Source organism: Anomaloglossus baeobatrachus, chromosome 5 (genome assembly GCF_048569485.1).
Source record: "Anomaloglossus baeobatrachus isolate aAnoBae1 chromosome 5, aAnoBae1.hap1, whole genome shotgun sequence".
Classification (NCBI taxonomy): domain Eukaryota; kingdom Metazoa; phylum Chordata; class Amphibia; order Anura; family Aromobatidae; genus Anomaloglossus; species Anomaloglossus baeobatrachus.
In genome coordinates, this window is record NC_134357.1 from 91,069,868 (window position 1) to 91,086,231 (window position 16,364).

Here is a 16,364-nt window from a genome sequence, read left to right on the forward strand (position 1 = left end):
TGTCTGTGTCGGTGTAAATCAAACTGCACTCGGATGTCATCAGTGCAGTCCGATGTTTTGCACTCACCCATAGACTTGTATGAGTGCGCGCCACCCAATATAAGCTGCAAATCACAGCATGCAGCAATCTTTTTCTCATGCTTAATCAGCATGAGCAAAAAAAGTGCTGGTCACTACGTCTCCATAGTATAACATTGGCCTGAGTGCTATCCCATAAAACATCGGATAGTACTCAGCCACGTTATACGCTCATGTGAGTGAGCTCTTACACTTCTGCTACAGATTAATAAAAATGCATATTGTACTTGCTTATGACTGATCTTGTAAATGTACCCTGTGCCTCATCTACTGGGACACTCTAGGATTCCAACGTTGCCAAACCACCACCTCTTCCATATTCAATGGAGAGAGATTCTACTGATGCAATGTGCTCCTCTTGCTTGTGATGTACTCCCCCTGTTTGTGATGTACTTCCCCTGCCCCTGCTTGTGATGTACTTCCCCTGCCCCTGCTTGTGATGTACTGCCCCTGCTTGTGATGTACTCTCCCTGTCCCTGCTTGTGATGTACTGCCCCTGCTTGTGATGTACTCTCCCTGCCCCTGCTTGTGATGTACTGCCCCTGCTTGTGATGTACTCCCCCTGCCCCTGCTTGTGATATGCTCTCCCTGCCCCTGCTTGTGATGTACTGCCCCTGCTTGTGATGTACTCTCCCTGCCTCTGCTTGTGATGTACTGCCCCTGCTTGTGATGTACTCTCCCTGCCCCTGCTTGTGATGTACTCTCCCTGCCCCTGCTTGTGATGTACTGCCCCTGCTTGTGATGTACTCCCCCTGCCCCTGCTTGTGATGTACTCTCCCTGCCCCTGCTTGTGATGTACTGCCCCTGCTTGTGATGTACTCTCCCTGCCCCTGCTTGTGATGTGCTCTCCCTGCCCCTGCTTGTGATGTACTGCCCCTGCTTGTGATGTACTCCCCCTGCCCCTGCTTGTGATGTGCTCTCCCTGCCCCTGCTTGTGATGTACTGCCCCTGCTTGTGATGTGCTCTCCCTGCCCCTGCTTGTGATGTACTGCCCCTGCTTGTGATGTACTCTCCCTGCCCCTGCTTGTGATGTACTCTCCCTGCCCCTGCTTGTGATGTACTGCCCCTGCTTGTGATGTACTCCCCCTGCCCCTGCTTGTGATGTGCTCTCCCTGCCCCTGCTTGTGATGTACTCCCCCAGCTCTCACTTGAGGTGTACTCCTCCAGCCTTTGCTTGTGATGAGCTTCCCCTGCTTGTCCAATCTTGTGCATATGCAGCAGATATCATGTATTTCGTGTACTATAAATCAGAATATTACGTTTGTGCGATACCTGGCAAGCAGCTGATGAATAATATATCAGTAGCGCCTCTCAATGCAGGAGAGCCCGGTGCTGCCTAACTGTGTTTTACTTCTGGAGCTTGAACATTGAGTTTCATTGGCCACAAGGAATTCAACTCCCTGGTTGCTTAGATAATTATACATTATTGACTATGTATTACAGAACTACTAGTAGATCTGTTCTCTGTATATAGGACTTGGTAATACAAATATACTTTTCTATATCTGACTGTTTCCTCTACTTTAATTTTAGAGCCAGTATCAGTTCATAGAGAGTTGCAGAATGATGCAGACCTTGTGGCTGAAGATAACCGAAGCTTCGGGACTAGCCGTCTTCTGTTCCACATCACTGACGGAGACAATCCATTGTTGTCCCCACGCTGCTCTATCTTCAGTCAAAGCCAGAGATTCAATTTGGACACCGAGTCTGCACCTTCCCCGCCAAGTGCTCAGCAATTCATGATGTATGTAGACATTTTATGTTTTCTAATTGTGCCGAAACTGGTAGTCATACAACGTAGTATGTATGTTTGGGATATCACTGCTTTGAGATCCCTAGGCCAAAGTGGAGACCCGCTACAAAGGGCAATTTTACAATGTGGAGGACCCAGGATGGTCATGCATTACATGAGCTTATTTTAGTTAGTCCAGATTACCAGGAGAACCAAAAACTTATTAACCCCCCAGATCACTGCTTATTGCTGACGCCCCGGTTGCTGGACCTCCTGTGATCAGAGTATTTTAGGACCATTATAGAAATATGGATTTTCCAAAGTAAATAATCTTCTTAAATAATACATCTTTATTTGTTTCGTTCTTGCTCTTCAGGGATTAGTGTAGTAATTGAATAGTTAGTGCCACCCAATACAATGCCGAAAGAACAACTAATGTCTCCTACTGTCATCAACACCTTAGATAGCTTTTCCTCGATTGCTTGTCTAGCCGACAGCTTTTTTTCCCCAGACCCACATGCACATAAAAAAATCAGCTTGTCCAAGCTTACTTATGTTCTCTTTAAAAAAAATAGAATTGAGGTTTTTTTAGGCACATATCCAGCATGTCTGACCCTTCTTTTGAGCATTTGCGTCACCTTTAAAGTCTTTAGATGTTTTGAAAGTTTTGATATTATCAGTTTATTTGGCCAACATTGGTCTCGTGTGTGGCCATCTTTTTGGCGATATTGTATATATCACAAAGAAATCCTTCTCTAATTTCTGACAAAACTGTGTGATCAGCCTCATCCTAGTCTGAAATGGCTGCCTACAAATATTGAAAAATGTTTTGTCCACTTTAAAGGCCAAGAAGTTCATCAAGAGGGAATTGTGAAGATCCGAAAGAACCCATGACCGTTATACAACTCACCAAACAAATACAGAACCTGAAGAGGAAGATCAGAAAATTTGAAGATAAGTTTGAGCTGGAGAAGAACTATCGTGTGAGTGTACGGTGTCTGTTGTACTGAATCTGTTTTCTTGGAATAGAGTATGAACTGTAATAGCTTCAGTCAACACTATCATAAAGTCTCCACAAGTGTGACCTCTGTCCGAGGGACAATAATGCCTTTCTGTGATTCCACTGATGACATAATGTCCCCTGGCTCTGTGTGACAGGCTCCTTTTATAGAGTGCTTGTCATTTACAATGAAGGTCAGAATCTGATAGTGTCTCTGTCCATTTACCACCCAAGACACGTTACTGTGAAACCTTCGAGGCACAATTCTTTATGCATGTGGCTGGACTACATAGTGGTCAAACAAAACCTTTATTGTAAAATTCTCTGGATGTGAAAAAAACTCTTAAATCACTGAAAGCTACCGGGTTTAATTATACAAACAGAGAGCAAACCAAGGGATAGGCAACGGCATGGCTGGTAGTTAGTATTGGATAGAGGAGTGTCTTCCCAACAACTAAACCTTATTGTGCCAAATATAAGCTTAAAAGGTGTATGCTTTGTTTATCATTGCCCAGTCCTAAAATATTAACACCATTGATTCCTTGGTGCTGTACACGAGAAGGGGTTACGTGCAAAATACAACTAACAATTACATATTGGTACAGAAAGGAGAGGACCCTGCCCTCACAGGCTTACAGTCTACAGGATAATGAGGAAGGAGACAATAGGTTGGGGATTTCGTCAGCTTTGGTGGTGTAGTGGCATCGGGGTCATTACCGGTTGTAAGCTTTCTTGAAGACATGGTTTTAAAGTTCTGTCTGAAAATGGTGAGTGTTGCGAATAATCGGACATGTTTGTGCACAGAATTAGAGGATGGGGGATACTCGGGAGAAGTCTTTCACTCAATTGAGTGAGGAACGTATAAGAGTGGAGGATAAAAGGAGCTCTTGGGAAGACCGGAGATTACGTGTTGGAAGATATTGACTTGTAATGTATTTACTGAATTGAGCAGAATCAGTCATCATTTTTGGATCCACCCATTCAGCTGTTTATATCTGTATATTTTTCTCGTTCTGTTCTTCAGCCTTCTCATAGTGATAAAACGTCCAATCCTGAAGTATTGAAATGGATGAATGACCTGTCCAAGGCTCGTAAACAGCTCAAAGGTAATTTGTTTTCACCTGCCGTGTGTTGTGTTCTAATAAGTAAAGCTGCTCATACACAGATAGTACAGGCTTAGTCTTGAAGACTTTTATCCCCCTATCTTCTGAATCTCCAGCTGCCCTCGTCATTCGGGCAGCTCAGCTGTGAGATAAATTAAAAGGAAGTTATCCTCAGAAAATGATCTGTTGTTTATATCAGGTTTCCATGTTATATGTATGTTTAAGAAAAATTTTGACTATTTTTGACCCCTGGGCGATTTTTCATTTTTAATTTTCATGTATTCCTCCCCTTCTTCCAAGAGCCATGACTTTTTCATTTTTCTGTCAATATAACCATATGAGGGCTTCTTTTTTTGTGGGACAAGTTATACTTTTGAACAGCACCATTAATTCTGCCCCATATTCAGATCCATCCATGTCTGTTAGCCCTGCTAGGGGATGCAATGCCCTGCACATGAGGTAAGAGACATGGCTAATCAAGAGAACTATGCTACATTTCTAATTGGAGGTATTTGCTAATAGTATTATTTCACCTACTACATATTGAGATAGGATCTTGGAGATGGGAATAACCCTTTAATGATTGATATAAATCTCTCAAGTCAGGATTGGCTTGGTTCCCAGCAGTTGGACCCTTACTGATCACAAAGTAATCTTTATCATTACTTTATATTCATAGGAAGAGCCTGTACATTTAATCATTTAGTTTATGTTTAGAAGTAAGAAGTTTTTTTTTCAGCATTCATATACCGTATTTTTCGTTTCATAAGACGCACCGGATTATAAGACGCACCCCAAATTTAGAGATAAAAAAAATAAAAAATGGGGTCCGTTTTATACTCTGGTGTTGTCTTACTGGAGGGGGGCAGCAGTGGTGGTGAAGCGGGGTCACAGGAGCCAGAGGTTGTGCTGGCAGTAGCGGCGGGTCCGTGGTGGCAGCGGTGGCAGGTCAGTGGCGGCGGTGGGTCAGTGGCGTCAGCAATGGCGGGTCAGTAGTGGCAGCAGCGGCTCCGGGTCAGTGGTGGAGCGGGCCAGTGCGGTGAGTGTCCCAGTGTGTCCGCGGTCCCGGTTCAAATGATGGCGCCTGGAGCGGCGCATGCGCAGATGGAGCTCTCATCCAAGGGCTCCATCTGTGCACGCACTGACTTCCGGCACCATCATTTGAAACTGGGACCGTGGACACACTTGGACACCTGCCGCACAGCCACCCACCGGCATGCACAGATTGGCAGCCAGCAGGCCACCCACCCACACAGAGAGGCAGCCGGCACCGACAGGCACCCAGCTGTCCGCACGCAGCCACAGGCACCTGGCCGCCCGAACGCACCCGGTCGCCGCACAGACAGCCCCCTCGGTAAGCTATATTCGGATTTAAGACGCACCTCTCATTTTCCCAAATTTTTGGGAGGAAAAGTGCATCTTATAATCCGAAAAATATGGCATATACCTTCCCAATGCCATTCTGTTTTCTTTTGAATAAAATGTTCCCTTGTTTCAGAGTTAAAGCTAAAATTGTCTGAAGACCAAAACGTGCCAAGAGCCACACCCTATGACGACAGATCGGTGGCATCCATTGTGGTGGAGCAGCAAGACGTCACCAATTCACCCATGTCATCTGTAGAAGAAACAGTGGAAACGGTATGGAAGAGGCTGAAGGAGAAGAGACAGTTACTCAACCTTCCCGAGAATGTAAAGGTACGGGAGACGTTGCGGAGTGAAAGCTTTGGCCTTTTCGTTGTATTACATCACATTTAACATCCATATCTGCATGTAATGTGCGTGCAAATAGAGTGACGGGGTTAACATTTAGGCAAAGTTAATAATATAGATATATATAATAATTTCTAGACATAACCAGACTTGGTGTGCAGGGAATTATGAAATATGCCTCGTCTATTGTTAATTTATATATGGTTTTCACATTCTAAAATGCACTGATAAATAAATAATAATACAGTTATATCTGTAAGAAGCCTGAGGGTCTTTTGAGCTAGAATTGTACAGTCGTTTTGGAGCTTGATGAATGTCTCTGAGCAGCATGAAGGAGATGGCCAATGCTCAATCTTGTTGTTATTTTTTTGGTTGTATTTCCTCATTGTATGGCAATGAGGGGTTGTCCTGTTAAAATAAGTTATTACCTATCTATGGAATACATGACTACTTAAAGAGGACCAACGACCAGGATTTTCATACATAACCTAAAGCTTGTGCTATACTGGTGCTATCATGCTGAGTCTATACATACCCTTAGGGCGGCTTTGCACGTTGCGACATTGCATGTGCGATGTCGGTGGGGTCAAATCGAAAGTGACGCACATCCAGCGTCCCTTTCGACATCGTAGTGTGTAAATGCTAGCTGATACGATGAATGAGCGGAAAAGCGTCATTATCGTATCATCAGTGCATTCACCGACATTTCCATAATGCCGATGCAGCGACAGGTACGATGTAGTTCCTCGTTCCTGTGGAAGCACACATCGCTGTGTATGAAGCCGCAGGAGTGAGGAACATCTCCTACCTGCCGCCGGCGGCTCTACGGAAGGAAGGAGGTGGGCGGGATGTTTACATTCTGCTCATCTCCGCCCCTCCGCCGCTATTGGCTGCCTGCCGTGTGACGTCGCTATGACGCCGCACGACCCGCCCCCTTAGGAAGGAGGCGGGTCTCCGGCCAGAGCGACGGTCGCAGGGCAGGTGAGTGCATGTGAAGCTGGCGTAGCGATAATTTTCGCTACGCCAGCTATCACAAGATATTGTACCTGCGACGGGGGCGGAGACTATCACGTGCGACATCGCAGCATCGGCTTGCGATGTCGCAACGTGCAAAGCCCGCCTTAGTTGTGAGATCGGATGTATACTTTCTAAAGTATAGGCAAATAAAGTTTATAAAATGCAGTTATTTGATTCATAGGTGCTGCAGAGTATCTATTAGGTGGGTCGGGTTTTGCTAGTTATTCCCGCCCCTGTCTGCCTGCCTGTGCTTTCTCCCCTTGTCCTTCCTCCCCCTTTAATAACAGAGACGGGGGCGGAAGGACAGGGGTGGGAGTAACTAGCAAAACCCGACCCACCTATTAGATATTCTGTTGCACCTATCAATCAACTAACCGTGCATTTCACAAACTTTACTTCACTGTATGTCACAAACTATACATCCGATCTCACAACTAAACATATGTTTAGAATCAGCATGATAGCACCAGTATAGCACTGGCTTTAGGCTACATATTAAAATCCTCGTGGTTGGTCCTCTTTAATGATTGGCCGATGTCTGATTGATGGAGTCCACAGCCATTGGGGATTTTTATTCCTGTTCTTCACTGGAACAGAAGGTCGGATGTCCGACAGCTGCTACATTCATTTTCTATGGGGCTACCGGAAAAAGCCGAGTGCAGCACTTGGAAACCCTACAGGGAATCAATGGAGCAGCAGTCAAGCATACGACCTGCTGCTCCATTCCAACGTTCTGCCTATCTATGTGGTTCCCAGTGGTCAGACCTTGACTTATCAATAATTTATTACCTGTCTCTTGGATAGGTGGTAACTTGCTTTAGTCAGACTATCCCTTTAACTGTATCTAACTACTGTTATGATTATCACAGCTCAGTTCACTTGAATGAATGTTTACTGCATTTCCATGTACATCGCCGGTCAGAGAAATTCCCAGAGGGTCTACTTCCTCTTCTTTCTCTACACTTGACCCCTTACCAGTCATGAAGTGGTAGCTTTTCCTGGTGGTTCGCCATTACTGGTTGATATGAGTTTAGACTGGTTAGATGAGTACATTGTACCTGCCAAATAATACTGATTAATGGACCAAACAGCTTACAAAAATTTGGGTCATTCTCTAGAGACCTTTTGAAGCCCTTAGAACAACACAGAATCCTTTTCGATAATTGGTCACGGTCTTCCAAAATTACAATATTAATATATTATTAAATGGGATCAAAAACTATTAAGACAAAGGTTTTTTTCTGCTTAATTTTTTAGAATCCACCCCCAGGGACTTTGGCTTCTTAATATTATTTGCAGAGGTTGGATGGAAATAGTAAAAGTGGATTTTTGACTATTTTTTACAGTGTCGTATATCTGCCTCTCTACTTGTTCTCTTCTTGAGCACACCAGCTATAGCACATATAGTGATGATGCCACAGAACTGAGATTGTGAGATCAAAGGAAGGAAGGCCGGCCAATAAAAAGCCAACGGCGGCTACAAATTGTAATCTAATCACCCATATTATGCTTGGCCATGTTCTGCGTCCTGCAGGTGTGAACAAGCAAATCGGTGGCAGAATACTCGCTGTTACAGAACCTGATAATTCTTAGTATCGTAGTATCCTTCCTAACTATACCAATAACTTTTTTAACTAGGATATGACAAAAAAGCAAATGAATCTGGAAAAAATGAGTCTCCAGAAATGTCTACTGTATTTTGAGAATATTCATGGACGCCCAGTAAGTATCTGAGTTATGGCCCTGTAGTGACCTCACCGTGTTTGTTCTAATCTACTAGCAGTGTGTTACTGTTGGATGTTGTAGGAGCGGATACTGTGTCTTTTTTCTGTAATTTTTCATATTAAATTGCATGATCTTTAACAATAACGAGGCCCCAATTACATTCTATAAACTATACATGTATCTAGCTGCTGCTGGGATAATACAATGCAAGGGTATGTAAAAAAGGGGCCATATACATCAGTTACCAATTTTGGTGCTACCATCTTCTGCAGAAAATTCCAGCTGATCCCATTTCGTGGAGGTCCATTGTACAGGGGATACGGTGCCAAATCAGCGCTGCGTCCCCTTTATTTTATGGATCATTGCGTTTGCAGAGGTCGGACTTTCGCAATCAGATTGTGAAGGCTTATCCTAGTGAATATACTGTCTAATATATAAAGCTGAATTTATGTGTGTATGTTCATGTCCGCTAAAGAAATCCGCCCCGTCGTATTTATCATGACTAAATTTTGCCCACCTCATGTGACTCAGGGAAAATCATAGACTATGTTTTGAGGGGAAAATTTAACTCTGCGCTTTACAGTTATTCGCCAGAAAACCTGCTTACATTAAAGTCAGTGGAGCTTGGAGATACAGATCATTAATAGGAGCTGGGATTGGCTGCTATAGGCAATGAAGGATATTCTTAGTGTAAGACAGCTTATATGTCAGTTCATATTATTTTGGTGCAGAGACAGAGACAGACAGAGATACAGAGAGAGATAGAGACAGAGCGAGGCAGACAGGGAGAGAGAAAGAGAGACGGATAGAGAGACTGACGGAGAGACAGACAGATACAGAGAGAGACAGAGAGAGATCAAGAGACAGAGAGATGGATAAAGAGACAGAGAGAAACAGAAAAACAGAGAGAGATAGAGGCAGACAGGGAAAGAGCGAGAGATACAGAGAGAGACAGACAGATACAGAGAGAGAAAGAGATATAGACAAATAGAGAGAGAGGCGGACAGGGAGAGACACGGATAGAGAGACAGACTGAGACAGAGAAAGATAGAGACAGAGCGAAACAGAGAGACAGAGAAACAGAGAGACAGACAGAGAGCCGGATGGAGACAGACAGAGATAAAGGCAGACAGGGAAAGAGACAGACAGAGAAACAGACAGTGAGAGACAGACAGAGATAGAAAGACAAAGAGATAGACACGCAGACAGGGAGACAGAGAGGGAGAGTGAGAGAAACAGAGAGACACAGTTACTATCCCGGGCAACACCGGGTACTACAGCTAGTAATTTTATAAAATGAAAAATATTTTGTGAAGAAATTGCTCTAAAAACATACTCTCAAGCTGAATTCATTCAAGCAAGTGTTGGTACAGATTTTTCACCCAATAGGAAGAATAAATATAAAGGGAGGTCTTTGGCTGGATTCACGGGTTTTATGGCATTATGGCATTTTATGAATCCATTCCAGAGTCTTTATCAAAAATTGCAATGACATGAGGGGGGGAAAGACATTTCAAATCTTTAGCATTTTTCACATCAAAAAACAACTAAATTTTGCACAGAGATGTAAGCTGAAAAAATGCCACAGATAAAAAATTGCACCAAAATAGTATTTTACATGTTTTATGTAGAATTTTTAGCCCAATAAAAACATGATAAATGATAAAAGAAACTGTGAGAAAATGACCTAATATTTTTTGCATCTAGAGAAAATACTTTTTTCTTTTTGCTGAATTCACCTCTTACTTTGGTTTAGAAAATTAAACCAAAAACTACACCTTTGAATCCAGATACAGGGTGGCGTTCTTTAGGGAAAAAATAGCCTCTGCATTTTTCTTTATGCAGTTTTGAGCTAAAGCCAGAAGATGATCCTGCAAACAGAAGAATTATTAGTCCTTTCTTTATATTTCCTGTCCATTTCTGACTTTGGTTTGAAAAACTGCATTGCATTTTTTCTAAACATGGTTTCTGCATCACCATTCTGAGGGTAAAGGGGGCTTTACACGCTGTGATATCGGTAACGTCAGGGTCACGTCGGTAGTGACGCACATCTGGCGCAGTTACCGACATAGCAGCGTGTAACACAAATGAGCGTCGATCAACGAGCACAAAAACGTGAAAAATTGTTGCTCGTTGACACGTCGTTCATTTCCTTAATATCGCTGCTGCGACAGGTACGATGTTGTTTGTCGTTCCTGCGGCACCACACATCGCTATGTGTGACACTGCAGGAGCGACAAACATCTCCTTACCTGCGTCCACCGGAATGAGGAAGGAAGGAGGTGGGCGAGATGAGGAAGGAAGGAGGTGGGCGAGATGTTACGTCCCGCTCACCTCCGCCCCTCCGCTTCTATTGGATGACTGCCGTGTGACGTCGCTGTGACGCCACACAACCCGCCCCTTTCGAAAGGAGGCGGATCGCCGGCCAGAGCGACGTCGCAGGGCAGGTAAGTCCGTGTGACGGGTGTTAGCGATGTTGTGCGCCACGGGCAGCGATTTGCCCGTGTCGCACAACCGATGGGGGCGGGTACGCTCGCTAGCGATATCTGTACCGATATCGCAGCGTGTAAAGTACCCTTAAGTTCACATGAGCGTAAAAGATTTGTACGATTTTCATCTGTGTTGTCATCCATGGCATTCATTTTTATACATCAGTTGTTATTACAATTTACAAGACCAAATACAGTTTCATACGTTAAAGAATTGCAATGTCTCGGTGATATTCGCATGTTATATGGTGGCTCCATATGGGATTTAATGTTTTTTCACTCTGAGATTTGATCCGTGAAAAAAATGCTCATCTGAACAGCCCTATTATAACATTGTGCTGAGAACTGTCTGTGTGAGGTCAGTTTTTAGTTTTTTTTCATGGACAAAAATAGAGACCTGTGAACTTAACCTAAGGCCTGTGTCACATGTCAGTGATTCTGGTATGTGTGTGCGCTTTTTTTTTTCTACGTACCAGAATCACTTACATACACAGACCCATTATAATCAATGGGTCTGCGCACACATCAGTGATTTTTCACTGACCTTGTCTCCGTGCGGTGTACCCGCGTATCCGTGATTGCCGCACGGAGACAAGTCAGTTTTTTTCTGGCATCACTGATGTTCCACGGACCATGCAGTGGTGTGATCCTTGTGTCATCCGTGAAACATGTGCCAGAAAAAAAAACGTGCTTATTAAATAAAAAACATTTTTACTCGCCCGGCTCCAGCGTCGCTCTCTGCAGCCTGTTCTGCCTGCTGCTTCTGAGCCGGCTCATTACTGTCGTGAATATTCATGAATGCACGACACAGCCGACCCGGAAGCAGCTGCTGCGGAGGTCAGCGCCGACCGGATGCTGCACCGCGGGAGCGTTCAGCACCATGGAGAGCAGGAGCGCGCACAGGTGAGTTTATCTCTATGTGCAATCACGGACCAAGGAGAATGGAGCCTGGATTGCACATGGACAACCCATGTGTGCCGTGAATCACGGAACACGGAGGGACATGTGCGTGTTTTACACACGTCAGTGAAAAACGTCTGTGTTTTTCACTGACGTGTGAAACGGGCCTTAGAGTGTGAATTTTCCCAGCAAAGTTCTCCCCGTGCTTTTCGTAGATGATATTAGGATTTTTCCTATTGTTTGTATTATTTCACATCAGCCTGTGACTGTCAGGAGGGCTCTCTGCCATTGTATCTTCAGTATTTACTGTATAAGTCCATATACATTTGTGGATTGTTAACAAGTTGGCTGAGATTCGCAGAAAGTGTGGGGCGAGCCCAGTCCAGTTTGTGATACAGAATCGGTGCATACGTCATCTGGATGTATGTCCTATCATGCTATAAATAAGGGGAGAGCTAGGTTTCCACTTTTACCTGACAGCTGAGCCATTATTTATATATAACTATAGTTATAAAATAACTTTAAACATTTTTTAGTAGTTTTTTTCCTTTAAAGGATTATTTCAATGTTGTACATTTATGGCAGATCCAACAATGGGGCCTGTATCTATCTCAAGAATGGGGCTCTGACACATACGTGTATGAGATGGGAGTTAGGGTATGTGCCCACGATCAGAACGCACCGAGTCCTGAATGGGAAGGCCGTGCGAGTCTTCCGCAGGAGAAAGCAGGAGAGCGCAGCTGCCTGTACCCACGATCAGGGTTCAGTGCGCTGCGGTCTCTCGCTTGTGTTCTCTCTACGGAGGATGCAGGCAATTCCACAGCAAACAATTGACATGCTGCGGTCTGGAAAGACGCTCCACAGGTCAGTGTTTGCTGCGAAAAAAACCAGCACAGTGGGCACGGGATTTCTAGGAATCCCATCCACTATGCTTGTACTGTACACCTCAGCAGTTTGGACGCAGCTGACGTATGCTGCGTCCAAACCGCTGCAAATACTGATCATTGGCACGCACCCTTACCCCTTTAATGATTTAGCCAGTTTCCAGGGTCTAAACCTGCCAAGCAGTTTGTATAGAGCGGCTCCTGAGATATGTCTAGTGGTGACATCACCTAATTTTCATTAAAACAAATGAACAAAGTCAGAATCCCATAGACAATGACCCGTCATGTCTGTTTTAGTAATACCTTACATTTAACATGAAATAACAATTATAGGGCACTTTTTCTTAGACCTTTGCATTTATTGTTACCATTATTAATTATTATTAGTGGGCATGTCCCTACACATGCTGAAACTGTCCAATCAGGGCTGATTCTGAAAGTCTTGAGGTGACACACCGTATTGAAGGTCCAATGAGAGCTGATTATGAAGTCTTGTGGTGACATGCCTTAGGCCGGTTTCACACATCCGGCTTTTTGCCGTTTTGCCGGATGCGGCGCTCTCCCGTACAGTTAATACAGTACAATGACAGCGCTGTAACTTCTGGGTCACATGCGCCGGTCACATGACAGCATGTGACCGGCGCTTGTTGCGCTGTCACTGTACTGTATTAACTGTACGGGAGAGCGCCGCATCCGGCAAACCGGCAAAAAGCCGGATGTGTGAAACCGGCCTTACTAAATGTCCAATCAGAGCTGATTATGAAAGTCTTGTGGTGACACGTCCTATTGAAGGTCCAATCAGAGCTGATTATGAAAGTCTTGTGGTGACACGCCCTATTGAAGGTCCAATCAGGGCTGATTATGAAAGTCTTGTAGTGACACGCCCTATTGAAGGTCCAATCAGGGCTGATTATGAAAGTCTTGTAGTGACACGCCCTATTGAAGGTCCAATCAGAGCTGATTATGAAAGTCTTGTGGTGACACGCCCTATTGAAGGTCCAAGCAGGGTTGATTCTGAAACTCTTGTGGTGACACGTCCTATTGAAGGTCCAATCAGAGCTGATTATGAAAGTCTTGTAGTGATACGCCCTATTGAAGGTCCAATCAGGGCTGATTATGAAAGTCTTGTAGTGATACGCCCTATTGAAGGTCCAGTCAGAGCTGATTATGAAAGTCTTGTAGTGATACGCCCTATTGAAGGTCCAATCAGGGCTGATTATGAAAGTCTTGTGGTGACACGCCCTATTGAAGGTCCAATCAGAGCTGATTATGAAAGTCTTGTGGTGACACGCCCTATTGAAGGTCCAAGCAGGGTTGATTCTGAAACTCTTGTGGTGACACGTCCTATTGAAGGTCCAATCAGAGCTGATTATGAAAGTCTTGTGGTGACACGCCCTATTGAAGGTCCAATCAGAGCTGATTCTGAAACTCTTGTGGTGACACGTCCTATTGAAGGTCCAATCAGAGCTGATTATGAAAGTCTTGTGGTGACACGCCCTATTGAAGGTCCAATCAGGGCTGATTATGAAAGTCTTGTAGTGATACGCCCTATTGAAGGTCCAGTCAGAGCTGATTATGAAACTCTTGTGGTGACACGTCCTATTGAAGGTCCAATCAGGGCTGATTATGAAAGTCTTGTGGTGACACGCCCTATTGAAGGTCCTATCAGAGCTGATTATGAAAGTCTTGTGGTGACACGCCCTATTGAAGGTCCAATCAGGGCTGATTATGAAAGTCTTGTAGTGATACGCCCTATTGAAGGTCCAATCAGGGCTGATTATGAAAGTCTTGTAGTGATACGCCCTATTGAAGGTCCAATCAGGGGGGGATTATGAAAGGCTTATAATGACACGCCCTATTGAATGGGATTAGTCCAGCCCATTTGTCACTTTCTTCATACATTTCCAATAGGAATATCAGAGTAACTGCACAATTCACAAAATATTTTCTTAGACAAACATGGAGACAGGAAGGCTGATCACTATCATTCATAAATGAAGATGGTTAGAGTATACGTCTGAACTGACCGCACCTGTCCTTAAATAAACCTTCATGGTTTTTGCCAGACATTTTCTTGGAAGAAATCAATACTGGCTGTTGTGTTCTGCACTGTGCATATCAATATGGATAGACGTGATTTACTGTCCGTCACCTAAAACCCTTCTAATGCACAGACATGAGATGTCGTCTGTTACTAAATCTTTCCAAGTATTTGTTTACTGCTTACAAAGAACAAAATCTATTAACCCCTTCCTGACATAGGATGAACGATTGTGTCACACGTCCGGTGCGGGTGTATGGAGTTGGTACCTGCTTCTAAACGTAAAAGGAATAAACATTTGTCCACAAAAGCCCAGTCTATCACAAAATAAAATGATCAAAATAAGGAAAAATAATAGCAAAGCTTGAAATGTAGAAAAAGAAAATGGCTACCAAAATGGTATCCACATAAACTATAGTTCAGCACACAAAAAAACAAGCCCGCTAACCGCTCCATCATGCTTAATCCTTAATACGCTCCATCAGGAGAATTGATGATCTTCATATGATTGAATATACTGTATTTGTGTGCTGTGTGAGGTTGTGTTTTGTCACATTCGGTTACATGTCACTCATGTATCCTTTGTGTGTTTTCAGTCTTTACACCCTTTGAATCCAATAATGCGCACTAATGTACCTGCTCGTAATTGCGTGGTACGTGACAAAGTGTTTGATATTTCAGGTTACAAAGCAAGAGAGAAGCCTAATAAAACCGCTCTACGACAGATACCGGATTATTAAGCAGTTATTATCCACCGCCTCCTTGATTCCCACCATTGTAAGTCTCTCCACGTGTTATTCTTCATATTTGTAGATAGAATTGTAGAAGAACATTATTTTCTTTTTACAAGTCCTCCAATATCCTTGTAAGAAACGTTGACCTTGATTTAGACGCTGTCAGGATATAATAACCCACAATCATAGCATTATTTTAGCCTGTATACTTTAGATGTGTCTCAAAAGCACAAATCATCAGTTTTAAGAGCCTCCAAATCCCATCTCAAAGAGGCGACAGGTCTTGATTTAAAATAAAACCACACTTGCTGGCCAGAAGAAAAAAATTGCAAAATAATACAAAGTATACATTAAAGGGAATCTGTTGGCAGGTTTTTGCTGTAATCTGACTACAGCATGATATAGTGACAGAGACCCTGATTCCAGCAATGTGTCACTAAGTTGTACTTTGCACGTTGCGACATCGCTACTGCAATATCGTCTGGGTCAAATCGAAAGTGATGCACATCCGGCGCCGGTAACGACGTCGCAACGTGTAAAGCCTAGAAACACCGATAAACGATTGCAAAAGCGTCGTAAATCGGTGATCTGTGTAGTGTCAGTCATTTCCATAATTTCGCTGTAGCGACAGGTACGATGTTGTTCCTCGTTCCTGCGGCAGAACACATCGCTGTGTATGAAGCCGCAGGAGCGAGGAACATCTCCTTACCTGCGTCCCGCATGCAAAGCGGAAGGAAGGAGGTGGGCGGGATGTTTACGTCCCGCTCATCTCCGCCCCTCTGCTTTTATTGGCTGCCTGCCGTGTGACGTCGCTGTGACGCCGCACGAGCCGCCCCCTTAGGAAGGAGGCTGGTCGCCGGCCAGAGCGACGTCGCAGGGCAGGTAACTGCGTGTGAAGCTGCCGTAGCGATACTGTTCGCTACAGCAGCTATCACAAGATATCGTATGTGC

At 44.1% G+C, this 16,364-nt stretch overlaps 1 protein-coding gene across 4 annotated transcripts in view; it reads left to right on the forward strand.

Annotated features, from left to right (window-relative positions):
* The window catches only part of FAM13C (family with sequence similarity 13 member C), a 218,460-nt gene that overhangs the window by 183,033 nt on the left and 19,063 nt on the right, over positions 1-16,364 (forward strand). For 3 of the 4 annotated variants that reach the window (XM_075348703.1, XM_075348701.1, XM_075348702.1), the window contains exons 7-12: positions 1,612-1,822; positions 2,655-2,793; positions 3,835-3,916; positions 5,412-5,608; positions 8,279-8,362; positions 15,361-15,456. In XM_075348703.1, the coding sequence (XP_075204818.1) occupies positions 1,612-1,822; positions 2,655-2,793; positions 3,835-3,916; positions 5,412-5,608; positions 8,279-8,362; positions 15,361-15,456 (809 nt within the window). The remainder of the gene's footprint in view (positions 1-1,611; positions 1,823-2,654; positions 2,794-3,834; positions 3,917-5,411; positions 5,609-8,278; positions 8,363-15,360; positions 15,457-16,364) is intronic. The other variant, XM_075348704.1, reaches the window with a different exon arrangement.